The following is a 19,355-nucleotide window of genomic DNA, read 5'->3' as shown; positions in this document are numbered from 1 at the left end:
TCCACATTTTATCCAATCTCATAGACCCATCTGAATGGACACTTTCTTGACTTTTCATACAACTATCATCTCTGCCTCCCTTGAAAATCATGGCACTTAAGTGTCTGCTCTCTTGCCACACTTGGTGTTACTATTATTAAGCTGTGCCTCTTATCCCCTTTAGAAGTTCATAAGCTCCAGTAGGGCAAGGCTGATTCACTTCTCTTTATATCACCTGCAGTAACTAGTGCATTTCTCAGATGCTAAATAAACATGTCTTCTTTATTGATTAATATAAGTAAAACACATATTATGTGTTCAATTAATATTTATAGAAACAAGGGAAAATTGTTTTAGGTACTTGTCAGTTCCACCAATCTGTAGTGAATAAAAGATTGGTGGAAGTGACTAAACAGCACTATAAACATGGCTCACAGAGGAAACACCTTCTGTTCTGATCACTTATTATTTAATAGATTTATTTGTTATAGGTGGCAAAACGGTTCTAGAACTGTTAGATTCAACTTGCCTTTTTACTTCCCTGTTTTTTGCTCAGTAAATTACAGTGAAGACTAATTGACATTTCACTGAAATAATTTTTCTTACTACAGAATTAAAATAAACCTTTTCACAGAATGCAGCATTAAATAGGGTGTCAAATGGCTAACTTGAGAAAGATGGCAGGATGGATATAGTGTCAGGTGTAGAACATAGGTTTGAACTAAATACCTGAGGATAAGGGGACCAGCTATTAAGAATAAATTGTCACTGTTCACAGGCAAAACACACTTGAAAAAACTTAAAAAAAAAAAAAAACTCACTGAACTTAAACAATTTGTTGTAATTTTTTCAATGCTCAACAGAAAAAAAGCAAACAAACAAACACCAACTATGGTTCCAAACAGGAAAGTCACTCCTCATTTCCCCCTTAGGTCCTTTAATACATCTTGACTGTGGGCTAATGGGTCCAGTTTTGGTGTGAAGACAACATTCCTCCCTCCCTTTCTGCACCCTACCTCTATGAACATTCTGGGGGCCTCTACATTTAGATAAAGGGCCATTGGGAGTTCCTGTGCTCCAAAATACTGGAAATCAATGTATACAATTAACTTCTTTAAACATTTATTGAGTATCTAGTATGTGCTGGGGTTTCCTCTAGGTACTAGAGATTCAAAGGTGAACAAGAAATTATCCTTGCTATGAAAGAGCTCACAGTTTGGTGGAGTAGATGGGAATATGCAAACATCCTTCTCAGGTAAAACACTGCAAATAGAGCTAAAAAGCAAAACATCTTGGAAGACAAAAGAGAGAGAGACTTATTCTGATTGTGGGGTTTGCTGATGGGAGGTGGGAGCTACACTGGATGTAGAGACATTGTGGTTCTTCCTCCTGCATCCATCTGTCTCACCTCTCCCTTAATGGGTGACAGATATGTGACTGGATGGCATTGATCCCACCCTGCCTCTATCAGTGGGTACTGTTCACTCAAAATGCCAGGAGCACTTCTGTTGAGAAACATTCAGCTAAACCAGTGAGAGAAATCTCATCCTCTATTGATTCAGATACTCCAGGTCTAAGCCAATTAACTAATAGCATTCCGCTTGGCCATTAGTGTGGCCTAATCAGAATATAGTGTCAGACTTTTATTCAATGGTTGTGGGCAAGCATCTTTTCTGTCTGTCATTGGACATGAAGGAAGAAGGACATGTGCCCCCAATTTGTGCTCAAATCCATCTCATGACCATGAGAGGAGCCTGCTTTAATATAAATCTAGCAGAAAGGATAGTAGAGGGGAAACATGGGAAAAACGAAAAACAAAAATGAGCCCCTGATGATATTATTTGGCCAACTATCCTGAAGATCATCCTTTTTCTAGATGTTCCAGTTACGAGAATCAATAAATTCCCTTTATTATTATTATATTATTATTATTACTATTATTTAAGAGATGGGATCTTACTATATGGCCCAGGACAGCCTTGAATTCCTGGCCTCAAGCAATCCTCTGGCCTCAACCTCCCCAGTAACTGGGCAGCTGGGACTACAGAGGTGCACAACTGTATGCCCAGTTTAAATTTCTTTATTTCAAAAGACAGTTTCCGCTGGGCTTTCCCCTATTTATAATTTGAAAGCATCCTAAGGTACAGAGGACCTTGAAATAAATAGGACTTCAATGGGAAGGGGATGGAGGTGGAAAGGATATTCCAAGTAATAGAGACACCTTGAGCAGGGTATTAATATAAAAAATGTAGAAATCGTATGTGTGTGTTTAAGAGAGAGAAACCTAGGTCTTTATGGGACATCTATAGTGGGAAATATTCTTATACCATTTCTAAGATGAGAAAGGGAGAGGGGAGGTGGAAAGAAAGAAGCAATGTTTTTTTCTAGTGACAACTTCAGATTGCACTGAATAATGAATGTTGATATACATAAACTGCCAATAATTTTTATTTCCATAATTTTTTCCAGTGTATTATTTATCATAAAAATATATAATAAGATTTCAAAATTAAATTAGTGGTAAATTTGCCAATTTTATGAAACTCATTTCATTTGTACACAGCATACCAAATTACTGGTGCAACTATGACGTATCTAAAAGGTTTTTCCATTTTAAAGCTTTATTGTATGGAGAGGTGAATACGAAGGACATTATAACTATCGCTGTTAAAGAAGACATACAGGCTGGGCGCATGGCTCATGCCTGTAATCCCAGCACTTTGGAAGGCTGAGGTGGGTGGATCTCTTGAGCTCAGGAGTTCGAGACCAACCTGGGCAACATGGGGAAATCCTATCTCTAGAAAAACTACAAAAATTAGCCAGGTATGTTGGTGTATGCCTGTAGTCCCAGCAACTTGTTGCTGAGGCCAGAGGATCGCTTGAGCCCAGGAAGTTGAGGCAGCAGTGAGGCATGTTTCTGCCACTGCACTCCAGCCTGGGTATAAAAGTGAGACAAAGGAAAAAAAAAAGTTGTGCACTGAATTATTCTCCCTCTGGAATTTGCAACCATTGTGTGTGTGTGTGTGTGTGTGTGTGTGTGTGTGTGTGTGTTTTCTTAGAATTCATGAGGTCTTACGCAAAATAAAGAAACTGGAATTGGGGAAGTCCTAGGTGATGGCTTAATCATATTTATAATTGGTGTGTTTATGTCTAAATGCTAATTTATGCATGATGCCATACCAGGTAGATTTATAAATTAATTTTAAAAAGTCATCATCCTTGCTTTTAAGATCTTTAAAAATGTCCTAACAGCATTGACAATGTATAGAGAATAGAGAGTATGAGTATCCCCAAATATATTTTTTAACAAAAAGAAATGTAATATATTGTGCATGGGGGCATTTTGAGTCTCCTTTTCATCTTGGAAAAGATGAAAAAGAAACAAGAAGGCCAACTTTAGGGAGAGCAGGGCTCTGAAAGTTGGAGAAGAGAAAGTTCTAAAAGGGAGAGAAAGGATTTCATACAAGGAAATGTTTTTAAAAGGCAAGTGCCAAGAATGCACTCCTTCTAGAGTCTCATGGGGCATCTTGCTACGGCCTTGTATCTCTTCCAACATCAGTCTAAAAGTCACAGGATGCTAAGGATTAAAGTGGCCAGACAGGCTCAGGTCTCCCTTATCAGTTATCTATTTTCTTAAATATGCACCTTACTAGGTATCTGATCGCACAAAAGCTCTTGGAACACAACATGCAAATGGAAGTGGTCCTGGAAAAATGCTACCATTAATTACTTTCATTTCAAGCTATCTTTGAAGTTCATATGAAAATCAGATGGCAGGAAAACTAAGTCAGGTTTAGATAGTTTCCCACCCACTGTATTTCATCTAAATTTTTTCAAGTGCTTTGCTGCTTATTTGTTTCTCCATTTTTGTTAGTGCTGTTCATAAGCAAATAGACAAGATGGCAGGAAGTATCAAAGCTAAACTAAATCTAGTATGAGAACAATGTTTTGTTTTGTGTTTTATCCTAGCGCTTTGCAATGGTATGGAATTAATAATATTGCCATATAAAAAGAAGTGAAGATGAAACAAAAAGAGTTAAGTTTATCAAAATTTATAGTGCAATGAGGAATATATATGTCTGTCAAAAATTGTGAAAAGCAAAGGTAAACTTGCAATTGTGTGTGTGTGTGTGTGTGTGTGTGTGTGTGTGTTCATGTGTGTGAGAAAGAGAAGGAGAGGGAAGAAGGGAGAGAGGAACACAGTAGCTATCTTCAGGCACAACACATTTTAAGCATTGAATTCTTGTCCCTTTAGGAAAAATCCTGTCCCTTCCGGTTGCAAATTTTACACATTATAAAAGCTAAAAGAAAAGATTATTAAGCAGTTTGATTATTTAATCAAAGTCTATTAACATTCTAAAAAGTTATAAGTTGTGATTAAAATTGATTTGTTTTTATATTTATTAATAATTCTCCTGCTAACATAAGGTTAGTTGACAGCATTCAAAGCCACAAATTTTTTTACATTGTCAATAGTAATTGTAATATATTTGAAAGAGATAAAAGATGTCCAATTACACTTAAATTTAAAAAATTATAAGACATATAAATAAAGTTCAAGTTAATTTTTATACAACCAGTTTCCCTCTTGTTGCAAAACTTACAGACTTATAGTATACAGAATCTGTATAGTACAGTCTGTATACTTAGTATAGTATAGAGATAGTAACTTATAGTATACAGATTCTCAAGGACTAAACTGAAAGTAAACTACATGTGGACAGAGGAAGCTGAAAAGGGAAGAAGAACCATTGGTACCTGGATGCTGGTCAGCGTTGTGTATTGGTAAGCCTTGACCACCAGGTAATTTGCTTCCAGGTCTATGAGTCCCAAAATCATGTACTTCCACCATCTTCGTCGTAAAATTGCCAGGAGGTTTTCTTCTCCTGTGTTACAAAGTTAAGAAGAAATGGGTTAGGTTCCTGAAACAGACTAAATTGTATATTTAGAAGAATTCTAATATGTTGCAACATTACATATTTTTAACCTTAAGTTTACCAAATATTTAAACAAATAAATCAAGGTATCAGATACCCACATGTTTTTACTTAGCAAATTATCTTTATTGTAGATTTGGCTTTTCAAGTTAGTTTCTATGCCAGAGTAAGACTGGGCAGGTTATTAGCTTACCATGCAAAACATCTTTTGTGTGTGAATAAATGAAGGATAAAATATTTACATCATATGAAAATAAAAGGAAAGGTATACCAGAAAGGCTGCATAAACACACACATTCCAGATCATCCTAAATTTCAGGATTGTGATGAAATAGATAAAAATGAAAAGAACCAAATAGAAAAAGGCTTGTGCTTGGCAGCAGTTCTGTAGTAAGACTCTGAGATGCTATCCTGAGTTCCTGATCAGCTTTGAATGTTGCATGCACTCTGGTGGTTTGTGGATGATGGGAAGAGAGAGGAAGTTGGGTCATCACTCTCAGATGAAAAGGAGTGCCATTTGAAAACACTTTTAATACTGCCAACAACTATAATCTTCACCATGTTGCATTTTAAACTGGTAGTATCAGAACAGCTGAATCTCTTAGTTCTTCATTCTTATTTTGACATATATTTCAGGCCTGAGATAAACCTTATTTTTCAAGGCAGGGCAATCAGGATCAGGAACAATAATAACTCTCTGTAGCCAACCTGTGGGGTCTTCATAGAGGATGCAGATATACAGAAACTCAGTGAATGGTGACTATATACCATATTTATGACTGTGTAACAAGGTATCCAGAGACAGAGATGTTTAAAACAAGAAATACTGATTATCTGTCAGTTTTTGTGGGTCAAGAACCAGGTTAGAGCTTAAATGAGTGTCTCCAGCTCAAGGTCTCCCAGAAAGTTGCAGCCAGTTGTCAACCAGGAATGCAGTGTGATCTGAAGGAATGACTGGGAAGGGACCTGCTTCCAAGCTCACTCACATGGTTGTTGGTGGGTGTTGGCCCCTTACCCCAAGGATCTTTGCACAGTACTGCCTCAAAACATGGTATTTGGTTTATCCCAGGATGAATGAGAGAGAGAGAGAGAGAAAACCAAAGACAGAAGATCAGTTTTTTATAACCTGTTCTCAGAAGTGACACTTCTATTCTACTCTATTCTTTAGTAAAGGGTCAATAAGTCCAGCCCACATTCAAGGGGAGAGAATTTCATAAGGAAGTGAATACCAGGAGGCAGAGATCCTTGCAGGCCATCTTAGAGGCTGCCTAAACAGTGACACACATCTTTAGTACTAGAGACGTACTTCAGCTGGTCCTCAAAGCCTCAGCAGAACACTGGATCCTCAGCTGTATTTGGACCACTCTCAGAACCTTGAGCTACTGATTTCTGCTCTTAGCTGTATTCCAACGACCATGACATGACGTGGTCTTTCCAACCCTATGGAGACATGTGAGCACAAAGCTTTCAGTTACATACAGACTGCCAAAGCGTGAGTTGTGGCCAGTTGGCAATAGGAGAGAAGGGTCTCTTAACCTTTGGTGGTCAAATCAGTTTTCCAGCCTACTTTTTCAAGCCACACTTCTCATAGCCTTCAAACCTTCAAGCATGCACAAAGTCTTTCTGTCTCAGGGAACTGCACTCCATCTTGCAAACTCCTATTCATTTTTCAAAATATAGCCCTTCTCTGGTCTTTTGGCTAACCCCTTTCCCAACTGGGCAATGCACATCCATCTCTGATTTATCCTTTCATAGGATTGTGATTACTGACTCTTCACTAGACTGTGTGCTTTTATCCAAAGGTAGAGTTAATGTCTTACTCATATACTTATCCATAGCATCTAGCATACTGACATATAGCAACGGTTAGCTAAGTGTTTTGGAGTGAATGAATTAATGAATTCAAAAAAAAAAACAACCCTGTGAAATACTGTCTGAATATGTCAAGAGCCAGTGCTAGAATATGAGTCACTCTTTTCATGGTTTTGCACATGAGAAGGCTGGTAGATGTGATCCCCAAGGTCAGTTCTTCACCGCCAGATCATTTTGGCAGTCGTTGAACAGCTCTTCTGCCTCTCTGACTTGCCTTACATGTTTGACAATCAACATATCTGTCAGGATTTGTCTTGTCAGTTGGTGATTCTCAACCTGACTCTATATTCACATCATCTGGAGAGCCTTTAGAAAGTCCTGGCTGGGTGCGGTGGCTCATGCCTGTAATCCCAGCACTTTGGAAGGCCGAGACAGGCAGATCACGAGGTCAAGAGATCGAGATCAACCTGGACAACATGGTGAAATCCTGTCTCTATTAAAAATACAAAATTTAGCTGGGCGTGGTGGTGCACGCCTGTAGTCCCAGCTACTTGGGAGGTTGAGGCAGAAGAATCACTGGAACCCAGGAGGCGGAGGCTGCAGTGATCTGAGATCACACCACTGCACTCCAGTCTGGCAACAGAGTGAAACTCTGTCTCAAAAACAAAACAAAACAAAACAAAACAAAACTCAAAAAAGTCCTAATGTCTGGGACCAGCCCCCTAGAGATTCTGATTTAATTGGTCCTGGGTGGGGGCCTGTGCATTGTGCTGAGGATCAAAACTAGGACTTTCAGATGATTAATGTTCAATGGCCATTCTCAGGGTGACTTGAGCTAAGAATCCCAAAGAGATACCACCACAGAGTGGTGAAGACCCTTCATACCAAAGAAATGACCTGAACATTTGGCCCAAAGTACGCTTTCTCTTGTCTCTGGGCCTTTCCATGTGCTGTTTCCTCTGCTTGGACTATTCTTCCTTCAGTCTCCAAATGAAGTCTCAGCATACACAGTTCTATCAGGAAGCCTTCCTTGATACTCTTATCACCCTAGACTGGGCTAGATTTTCCTGCTGTGTGCTCCCTTAACACCCCCCTCTTTTTTTTTTTTTTTTTTTTTTTTTGTGAGATGCAATTTTGCTCTTGTCACCCAGGCTGGAGTGCAATGGCGCGATCTCGGCTCACTGCAACCTCCACCTCCCAGGTTCAAGCAATTCTCCTGCCTCACAGTCTCCCGAGTAGCCGGGATTACAGCATGCACCACCACACCCAGTTAATTTTGTATTTTTAGTAGAGATGGGGTTTCTCCATGTTTGTCAGGCTGGTCTCAATCTCCTGACCTTGTGATCCACCTGCCTTGACCTCCCAAATTGCTGGGATTACAAGCGTAAGCCACCATGCCCAGCCAACACCCTTTATTTATACCTGGTGCTTATCCTCCTGTCTTATAATTACCTACTTTCTTGACTGTGTTACACATTAGATTATTAACAATTTGGAGACAGCAGAATTGTCTTGGTCATCACTTTATTCCCAGATCCAACAGTGCATGACAGGCAGTCAATAAATAATACAACTGCATAAATAAATTTCATGTTTAATAATCTCAGCAATGTTAAATGCCATTGCAGTTGAGGCACTGAAAATATATCTATTAGAAATATTCATGTTTCAGCCTATGAGAATTGTTTTCTAGTTAGAATGTAGACAACATCTGACAAAATTAATTTGGTGAACATTTTACACATAATACACTGCACCTTGGATATAAAAAGGTCAATGGGGTATTTAACCTCCACACTGCAATTCTAAAAATAATAAATAAAGGGTCACAGACCCTTGTCCCAGTTAATTTACACAGTGAACACAGAATTGCCAGACTCAGAGCACACCAGCCACATCTCAATACATAGCACTGAAAAAATGGGCTATGGTGCTTTTGGTTCCATCAATCAATAACATATGCAAAGTGTTATTCATTACATAGATTCAAAGGAATGATTAGTTGCCTTGCCATTCTGCTGAAGTTGGCAATGCAAAACACCCTAAATAAATGCTTCCATATTGTTTCATTTGAAGTACCTGAAAATAGACAACATGCTTGCTTAGCAGAATTATTCAGGAGGGCAAGAGGAAGGCTTTTTTATTTTTGGCTGAGCAAAAAATGCAACCGCTGAAAAGCCTGCTTGGGGATTTATCTACATGACTCCCATTAACACTGTTCTACAATAGACCATTAAAACTATTTCTAGAATAATGAAAATACATTCCTTAGAGTCCCTGTGCCAGCACTACCCAAACCTCATGAAACAGGGCCATCTATAAGAAACACCAGTACAGCTGGTAATATGCTAATGCTTTGAAATCCACCCCACCTTTTTTTAAATTAACTGGGAGAAGTCATAAAATCCACGGGTGGAAACTTTAGAATTATGGTTTGGCAATTAAATGCATTCTATTTACTATTTTTATTATCAATATGTCCAAATATAAATAAAAAGATTAGAGAATAACATATCCTCCTCCCTGATTTAATAAATGTTAACAGCTTGCTGTGTTTTTCTCATATCTTTACTTTTTGAGAAAGAAAATTTTACAGATGAAATCAAAGACCCCTCTCTGTCCCTGCCAGATTTTATTTCCATTTCTCCTTCCTCAAATCATTGTCTTGATATTGCTTTTTTGTTGTTGTTTTTGTTTGTGGGGGTGTTTGTTTGTTTGCTTGTTTCAAACAGGGTCTCGCTCTGCCTCCCAGACTGGAGTGCAGTGGCATGACCGTGGCTCACTGCAGCCTTGACCTCCTGGGCTCAAGCGATCTTCCTGCTTCAGCCTCCTGAGTAACAAGCCCAGGTAATTTTTGTATTTCTTTTTAGAGATGGGGTTTTGCCATGTTGCCCAGGCTGGTCTTGAACTCCTGGGCTCAAAGAATCCACCCGCCTTGGCCTCCCAAAATGCTGGGATTTACAGGCATGAGCCACAGTGCCAGCCTTATCATCTTGATTTTGTTATGTATCTTTTAGGCTCCTGTTTTTGTTCACATTTCTATGTGTGCATGTATTCAAAATAGCATATGACTTTCTTTCATGTGTTTTTAAATTTTATGTGAAGGTTTACTGTAAATGCTGTAAATACTCTTCTAGGCTTCTTCATGCTTCTCCTTGTTTTAGAAATGCATCCTTGTTGTTTCATGGAGAGCTAATTCATTTATTTTAAATGATGTCTATTATTATGTTTTATGAGTATGCCACAATTGATTCAATCTTCCACTGATAGACTTCTAATTCTTTCTAATTTTTCAAGCAATGCAGTAAAATGCATTTCTTTCCTTCTTTCTTTCTCTTTCTTTCTTCTTTTCTTCTTCTCCTCCTCCTCCTCCTCCTTCTTCTTCTCTCTCCTCTCTCCTCCCTCTTCCCTCCTCCCTCCTCTCTCCTCTCTCCTCTTTCTTTCTTTCTTTCTTTCTTTCTTTCTTTTTCTTTCTTTCTTTCTTTCTTTCTTGACAGAGTCTTGCTCTGTCACCAGCCTGGAGTGCAATCTCAGCTCACTGCGACCTCCGCCTCCCGGGTTCAAGCGATACTCCTGCCTCAGCCTCCAGAGTAGCTGGGACTACAGGCACGTGCCACTCTGCCCAGCTAATTTCTGTATTTCTAGTCGAGTTGGGGTTTCACCATGTTGGCCAGGATGGTCTCGATCTCTTGACCTTGTGATCCACCCACCACGGCCTCCCAAAGTGCTGGGATTACAGGCATGAGCCACCGCGCCCAGCTGACATGTATGTCTTTATACACATATATCTTTATAATTGATATAAAGTTTTGTTTTCACTCTCTCTTTAGAGGACTATGGAGTATGGCAAATGTGTAACACATAATGAAAGTTATTCTAATTTGAAGTAAGATAGCATTACAACAACTTCAGTGTTTGAGAATAGACAGGAAAAATCTTGGCCATGTGATTTATGTCTAATTTTGCTAAGCATCTACAGGATGACCAATCAAATGTGTTTTATAATTTGTTAAACAAACACTTAATAGGATACTTACTATGTGTCAGTGTCCACTTGCTTTACAAACGCTCTTATCCTCATTATAACCCTGTACATATTGGATACTATTACTAACTCCATTTACAGATGACAAGAGTGAGACCTGTAGGAGTTAAGTAACTTGCACAAGATCACATAAGTAAACCAGTATTTGAACTCATGACAATTTGGCAACAGGCTTCATATTCATTCATATTGCAATATTTTCTTTTGCTTGCTGTTTTATAATCATACCGTTACCCTCGTGAGTCATGCATTTCTCATTAAGGGATCTTTCCTGACCTACCGGTCCAAACTCACTTGCAGGGCACCCCACTGCCAACTCCAGGGAGGCCCATCATGCCGGAGTGCCAGTATTTGTATGGTGCTCCCCAGGAGCTGCCAGTCCTCAGCTCTGAATCAGCTTAGAGATCAGAATGTGTCCCATCACCATCATTTCAGGATCAGGGATTTGATGTCTCCTTGCCTGATCTAAGTCTATAACAGAATTTTTCCTGTGAAATGTGAAATAAGGCTTTAAATCAATTTTTTGGCCTAAAAAGTCTCATTACAAAAATAATCGTCATATGCTCGACTACTTCCTAAGGCCCCAGACATAGTAACAGTGGTCGCACATGGGGTGGGGTGAGGGTGGTGGTGGCTAATAAATGTTGAGCGAATGAAAATTTTTGTCCAAGGGCTGAAACATGGTCCACGTTCAAGCCAATGACTGGAAAACAGAAGAGCCTTGATTCATAGTATTCTTGTTCACTCCAGTGGTAGTCTGAGTATATAATAAAAGCACTGCAAGACAGCACCCTAAATGAATTCAGCTGAGGGGACAAGAAGCTGCGTTATTTTGGGAACTGCTTTTTCATTAAGGGATCTCATGGGTGCTGCCATCCTTCGTGGTGTTTTTACTCAAGAACAAAACTCAGCACACATTTCAGAGTCTGCAGCAAGAGTGATGCTCCTGCAGAGGGGGCAAGATTCTTACTTGAATAAACACCTTTTTGGCTCACAGTGTGATGCCATAATATCATCTCTTTCACCAGAGCTCCAAAGGGGAAAGTTTAAGTATTTTTTGTGTGTTTTGTTTTTGAGACAGGGTCTCATTCTGCCACTGAGGCTGGAGTGTAGTGCGCGATCTCGGCTCACTGCAGCCTTGCCCTCCCAGGATCAAGCAATCCTCCCACCTCAGCCTCCCAAGTAGCTGGGACTACAGATGCACGCCACCATACCTGACTAATTTTTATAGAGTTGGGATTTTGTCATGTTGCCCAGGCTGGTCTCAAACTCCTGGGCTCAAGTGATCTGCCCGCCTCTGCCTCCCAAAGTGCTGGGATTACAGGTATGAGCCACCACACCCAGCCTGTTTTACTTATCAGTGAATTTGAAAATAAGTATGACTTACGATGGACATGTAATTACTTACTTTAAAAGCTAAAATAGGCCGGGCGCGGTGGCTCAAGCCTGTAATCCCAGCACTTTGGGAGGCCGAGACGGGCGGATCACGAGGTCAGGAGATCGAGACCATCCTGGCTAACACGGTGAAACCCCGTCTCTACTAAAAATACACACACAAAAAAAAACTAGCCGGGCGAGGTGGCAGGCGCCTGTAGTCCCAGCTACTAGGGAGGCTGAGGCAGGAGAATGGCGTAAACCCGGGAGGCGGAGCTTGCAGTGAGCTGAGACCCGGCCACTGCACTCCAGTCCGGGTGACAGAGCGAGACTCCGCCTCAAAAAAAAAAAAAAAAAAAAAAAAAAAAAAGCTAAAATATAGTATTGGATTTAGAGTTTAAAACTATTATCTTTAGTATGAAAAGTGAACAAAATTAATGTCCTAATTATATAAAAAAGAAAATCTAAATTGTTTATGAGAAGGATTGCAATCAGTTAGTTGCACCTCATAATGCAAAGCTGAGTGAAGGATGAAACACAAAAACGATACATCAATTTTCTCTTGTCTTCTTTCATTTATTTTTATTATTAGATCCAGAGAGTGAGATTAGGAAAAGTATAAAAGGCAGTCCTTTGATATTTTGGCTTAGTAATAAACGGATGTGAGTTTAGCGACAGGCTGCCTCTTGCTGTATGGCACCTAGGAATTGGGTTAATGGCTCTGAACCTCAATCTTTCTACTATTAATGATACCACACATATTGCACACTACGTGCAAGACTTCAAAGACGAAATCGCACAGAAGGGTGGAAAGAAAGCCAAGAGAAGAAACTTTGTGTTCATTCTCATTTTGTTCCCTTCTCACCAAACTCACAAAGCTCCTACTCATCCTTCAGGACCCAGTCTAAATGTTACCTCCCACATGAAGCTTTCTCCAATTCTCTGCCATCCCTCCCCAGTTCCTCAGCACTTTCTTTTCATTCTTTGTTGTTTTGTTTTGTTTTTGCCCACCCTAGACTGCCTAGCATAGTGATTGAGATAAATTAATTACTCAACGTAAGACCTTTAAAATCTGCTCAATCGCCTTTTTTTCAAGAAATGCCTAATATGGATTTGGAAAAATATCTAAAAGCAAATACAGTGAATCATCATTGCATAAGGTTCTGGTATTTTTTACTTTAAGCTGAGTACTAGGGAAAAATCCATAAATGCATAGATATCATTGCAGACAGAATAGATACAACACAAACCAACACTTTTGTCCCATATTTCTAGTTTTAACAGACGCATTTCTTCATAAATACCGTCAGCCTCCTAAAATGTAATCCATTTAAACTAAGTACATATTCATACCCCAAACTCCTGTCCAGTTGATACCTGTTTTTGAGCAACTCCCCTTGAGGGCCATTTTGCTTCACCTGTTGCAGTTTTCTATATGTGCAGGTTCTTGTTCTGAAAAATAGTCCCAAGAGTTCCTGCCTTTTGATTTGGACAGTGAGTATGCCAGGTTGGGCTTTTCCCTCAGGGCTGCCGTGTTGCCAGGCTCCAGAAAGCAGTCTTCTCAGAGAAATCAAGCCTGGTGTCCTGCGCAGTTGAGCATCATGGCAGCCACATCTTCCTGCTGGCAGTGCACCATGATGGAAGGCAGTGGAGCCATTCGGCAGTGGGCTCTCACCCAGGCTATTCCAGGCATGGAGTGCACAATGTCGTGCACCTTAGTCACTATTTATTTATTTATTGATACATATTAGATGTACATATTTTGGGGGTACATATGACAATTTGATACATTCCTGTAATCAAATTAGGGTAACTGGGATAACCATCATTTTAAATATTTATTTTTTCTTTACGCTAGGAACATTTGAATTGTTCTCTTCTAGCTATTTTGAAATGTACAGTTGATTAAGGTTAATTAATTATACTGAGCTATCAAACAACAGGTCTTAAGTATATATTTGTACCCATTAATTAACCTCTCTTCATCCCCTACCACTCCCCTCTACTCTTCCCAGCATCTGGTAAGCACCAGACTACTCTCTATCTTCATGAGATCCGCTTTTTTAGCTTCCATGTATGAGTGAGAATATGCAATATTTGTCTTTCTATGCTTGGCTTATTTCACTTAACATAATGACGTCCAGTTCCATCTATGTTGCTGCAAATGACAGGATTTCATTCCTTTTTGTGGCTGAATAATATTCCTCTGTGTGTGTGTTACACTTTCTTTATCCATTCATCAGTTGATGGACACTTAGGTTGATTCCACATTTTGGTTATTGTGAATAGTGCTGCAATAAACATGGAAACGCAGGTAACTCTTTGATATATTGATTTCCTACCTTTTGAGCATAAACTCAATGGTGGAATTGCTGGATCATATGGTTAGTTCTATTTATAGCTTTCTGAGGAATGTCCATCTGTTTTCCACAGTATTGCTATACTAATTCACATTCCCACCAACAGTGTACAAGGATTCGCCTTTCTTCATATCCTCACCAGTATGTCATTCCTTGTCTTTTTGACAAAAGTCATTATAATGGGGGTGAGACTGTAGTTTTGATTTGCATTTCTCTCATGATTAGTGATGTTGAGTATTTTTTCATATACCTGTTGGCCATTTGTTCCTTCTTTTGAGAAAGGTGTTTTTAGATCTTTTCTCATTTTAAAATCAAATTATTTGACATTTTGCTATTTAGTTGTTTATATATAACTCTTTATATATTTTGATTATTAATCCCTTATAAGATGAATAGTTTTCAAACATTTTCTGCCATTTTTTGGGTTGTCCTTTCACTTTGTTGATTGTTTCCTTTGCTGTGAAATTTTGTTTGTTTGTTTTTGAGACAAGAGTCTTGCTCTGTCACCCAGGCTGGAGTACAGTGGCTTGATCTTGGCTCACTGCAAGCTCTGCCCTCCCAGGTTCATGCCGTTCTCCTGCCTCAGCCTCCCAAGTAGCTGGGACTACAGGCGCCCGCCACCACGCCCAGCTAATTTTTTTTTTTGTATTTTTAGTGGAGATGGGGTTTCACCGTGTGAGCCAGGATGCTGTGAAGAAGGTTTTTAACTTGATACGACCCCATTTGTTCATGTTTGCTTTTGTTATCTGTGCATTTGAGGTCTTACACGAAAAAATCTTTGCCTAGAGCAATGTCCTGGAACATTTCCCCAATGTTTTCTTCTAGTGCTTTCATAGTTTCAGGTATTAGACTGAAGTCTTTAATCCATTTTGATTAGATTTTTGTACATGTTGAGAGCTAGGGTCTAGATTCCTCCTTCTGCATATGGTTAACCAGTTTTCCCAGGATCATTTACTGAAGAGACTTCCCTTTCCCCATTGTAACACATTCTTGGCACCTTTGTTAAAAATTAGTTGGCTATAAATACATAGATTTATATCTAAGTTGTTTATTCTGTTCCATTGGTCTATGTGTCTGTTTTTATGCCAGTACCATGGTGATTTAATTGCCACAGCTTTGTAGTATATTTTGGAGTCAGGTAGTGTAACGTCTCTAGCTTTGTTCTTTTTGCTCAGGATTGCTTTGGCTACTGGGGTCCTTTATTTCTGTGAAGAATGTCATTGGTATTTTTTTTTTTTTTTTTTTTTTTTTGAGACGGAGTCTCGCTCTGTCGCCCAGGCTGGAGTGCAATGGCCGGATCTCAGCTCACTGCAAGCTCCGCCTCCCGGGTTCACGCCATTCTCCTGCCTCAGCCTCCCGAGTAGCTGGGACTACAGGCGCCCGCCACCTCGCCCGGCTAGTTTTTTGTATTTTTTAGTAGAGACGGGGTTTCACCGTGTTAGCCAGGATGGTCTCGATCTCCTGACCTCGTGATCCGCCCGTCTCGGCCTCCCAAAGTGCTGGGATTACAGGCTTGAGCCACCGCGCCCGGCCATCATTGGTATTTTGATAGCAATTACATTGAGCCTATAATTTGCTTTGGGTGATATTGTCATTTTAACAGAGTTAATTCTTCCAACCCACGCGCATGGAATATCCTTTCATTTTTTTGTGTGTTGTCCTCTTCAATTTCTTTCATCAGTGTTTTATATTTTTCCTTGTATAGCTCTTTCAGGATGCTCACTTTTACCACTTTTTCTTCAATAATACTGGAAGTCTGGACCAGAGCAATTAGGCAAGATAAGGAGATAAAGGGCATCCAAATTGGAAAGGAAAAAGTCACATTAGCCTTGTACACAGATGATATGATCTTATATTTAGAAAAACCTAAAGACACCACCAAAAAACTTTAGAAGTGATAAGCAAATTCAGTAAAGTTGCAAGATACAGAATCTACATACAAACATCAGTAGCATTTATATACACCAATAGAGAGCAATCTGAAGAAGAAATCAAGAAAGCAATCCCATTTATAACAGCCACTAATAATATAAAATAATAACTAGAAATCAATTTAGTCACTTTAAGCCTTGATTTTCCTCATCTATACACTAGTGCTACTAGGTGGACCTGCTTCCTTGAGTGTTTGTAAGAAATAAATGAGTGTGCCTATAGTCCCAGATACTCAGGAGGCTCAGGTGGGAGGATGCCTTCAGCTTGGGAGGTGGAGACTGCAGTGAGCTGAGATCATGTCACTGTACTCCAGCTTGGACAGCAGAGCTAGACCCTGTCTCAAAAACAAAACAGGAAAACAAACAGTTAACTAGTTTCCTTTCCAGGTGATTTAAAACAATGTATGTGATTATTTGCTATCTTGAATGAGTGCCAACATGTGGCACTTTACACCTAAATTTTCATCATCATGAAGATGTCATTTACAATGAAAAATATTGCTCACTAGCTCAAAATGGTTAATGACAGGTTGGCTATATGTGGGGCGGATGCTTTGATTTGAAATTATTCAAAGCAATCATAATTAAACTATGTACTCATATAAACATCCCTATTTTCCTAGGGTGAGCCTGCTGAGAGGAAAATGTATTTGTCCTTTTTAATGGCAAGACTATTTTCCTATTCTTAATCCCACTTTGTGAAAAGTGACCCTATTTGTCTTTTGCAAGTTTCCTGTGATTGGCTCTGATGTCTCCCGACATTAGCAGATGAATCTGTCAGTTTTGTGAATTTTGTTTTGAACAAAGAGCCATGTAGCAGCTAATGACACACAGTGTAAGGGGAAGAGGCCAAGGCAGACTTGCCTCCGGACTACTGCCATTTGCTGACTAGATTTAAGAGACAACATGACAGAAGGTGCCAGCCTGCACTCTTGAGGGCTGACCTTGAGCTCTGACATGAGAGCATCTGTCATGGTGGACACATAGGTTAGACCTAACATGGGAAATTAGCAAGATGGAGTGTCAATGGGCCAGAAGCCTGGTAAAGCAGAAAGCTGGCTGGCCTCCTCTCCCCGTCTGCCCTCCCATCTCCCATCCCAAATGCCAAGCACAGATCCACCAAGGCTACTTCTATTACCTGACATTTATTTTCCATTGAACACCATTTGTCAGGCATTGAGCCAGAGGCACCATACATTCATTCTTTCATGTAATTACCACCCTATACTCTAGGTGAAGAGCATGGAGCCAGAGAGACCTGTTAAAGCACTGAGTCTGCCACTTAACTGGCTGTGTCACCTTGGGAAAGTCTACTATTTGTAAAATGAGGCAAACACCACTTACTTGAAAATAACTGCTATAAGGATTAATTGAAAAAAAAAAGTGTATGTAAAGTGTCTGGCTTGCAGTAAATGCTTGGTAAATGATAGCTTTGTTATTAACAGTCCTGTGAGAAAAGTAGTTTTCAGATCATGAAATTGGATGTGGAAGAGGTTAAGTTGTTTTTCCGAGGTCTCTTCTGGCTTTTTATTATAAAGTATTCACCATAAAAATCATGTTTTTGTTTGCGTGGCACATTTAATAAAACAAATCAGAAACATTTTCATTTATGTTATATATTTATGTTATATTTATGTTATATATATTTCATTTTTCTGAAATCAAGTTCAGTAGAAAAGCAGCATTTTATGAACAATGCAATAATAGTATACTATACTTCTAGGATACATATATACATGTGTGTGTATATGTGTGTGTGTATGTGTGTGTGTGTGTGTGTATATATATGTCTGCACTTCTAACTGAAAATATTAAAGCATGTATTTGTGGGGTTACAAAGTTTCCATTATACCAACCTAGGGAAAACAAGCACCATAGAACCCAGATTATCATCATTAAATACCTTTCCACTAAAAGAAACAATAACAGTCTTTGGAGAAATGGCTGATTGCAGATCTGGGTCAGGAAATGTAATATACAAGTTAAGCCTGAAATATCTTGTTACACAAAATAGCAGTGAGGCACTCAAAGACTACTAGGGTGGTATCAAAAGGACTGAGAGGCCAACCTGGAGAGTCTTTCACATGAAGGTAACAACAGAAATGGATTAAGGTGCATGAAATATGTTTAAATCTATGAATTAGTGATGAATTTTAAAATAACAGCAACAACAACAGTCACCACCAGGGAAATATTTTTTTAAAATCTAAACCCTAATTGGTCACCATCGGAAGATGTTAGTAAACCAACTTATTATTTTGAAAATTGGTGAATAAAGGAAAATAATTAAGTTTTTTCCTGGGATTCTTATATGAACTATACCACTAGGTGGTAGATGAGGGGAAATTTGTCTTTATGGTAATATTTTTATACCCCCTAATAAATTAATGAAAATAGGCCTAGAAGGTCAAGTTACTAGCATTGCAAAGAAGGAGACAATCAAGCATTATGTTTTATGTGGTTCCAAAAAGAAAAAAAAAAACAAAACACCTAAATTTGATCAAGTCTTTGTACTCAACTACCAATTTGGGAAATGTAAAGGTCAGAGGAACATGTTGAAATACACTAGAAAGATTCAATCAGCAAAATCCAGACAAAGTTTGGTCTGTTGAACGGCAGCAAAAGCATTGCCTGAGATAGAATGAGAGCTTTTTAAAATGCAGAATCTCAGGCCCACCCCAGACTTTCTGACTCAAAACCTGCACTTGAACAAATCCCCAGGGGACATGTGTGCATTAAAGCACCGATCATATAGGCCAAATGATTATTTCTTCAAAAAAATGAATAAAAATAAAAGAGAAATGTATAGGTCAAAAGAACTTAAGGAAAACATCAACCACCTGTAATGTGCAGACCGTATTTGCATCCTGACCAAGACAAACTGTTAAAAAATTATATACATATATGCAAAAATTAG

General features: G+C 39.1%; 1 protein-coding gene across 1 annotated transcript in view; it reads right to left on the bottom strand.

Moving 5' to 3' along the window:
• SLC35F1 (solute carrier family 35 member F1) overlaps nt 1-19,355 on the bottom strand; it is a 411,079-nt gene that overhangs the window by 73,483 nt on the left and 318,241 nt on the right. Inside the window, exon 3 of the mRNA XM_033234406.1 lies at nt 4,738-4,865. Coding sequence (XP_033090297.1) covers nt 4,738-4,865 — 128 coding nt within the window. The remainder of the gene's footprint in view (nt 1-4,737; nt 4,866-19,355) is intronic.

Source organism: Trachypithecus francoisi, unplaced genomic scaffold, assembly GCF_009764315.1.
Source record: "Trachypithecus francoisi isolate TF-2019V2 unplaced genomic scaffold, Tfra_2.0 Lachesis_group15, whole genome shotgun sequence".
NCBI lineage: Eukaryota > Metazoa > Chordata > Mammalia > Primates > Cercopithecidae > Trachypithecus > Trachypithecus francoisi.
This window is presented reverse-complemented; position numbering and strand designations above follow the sequence as displayed.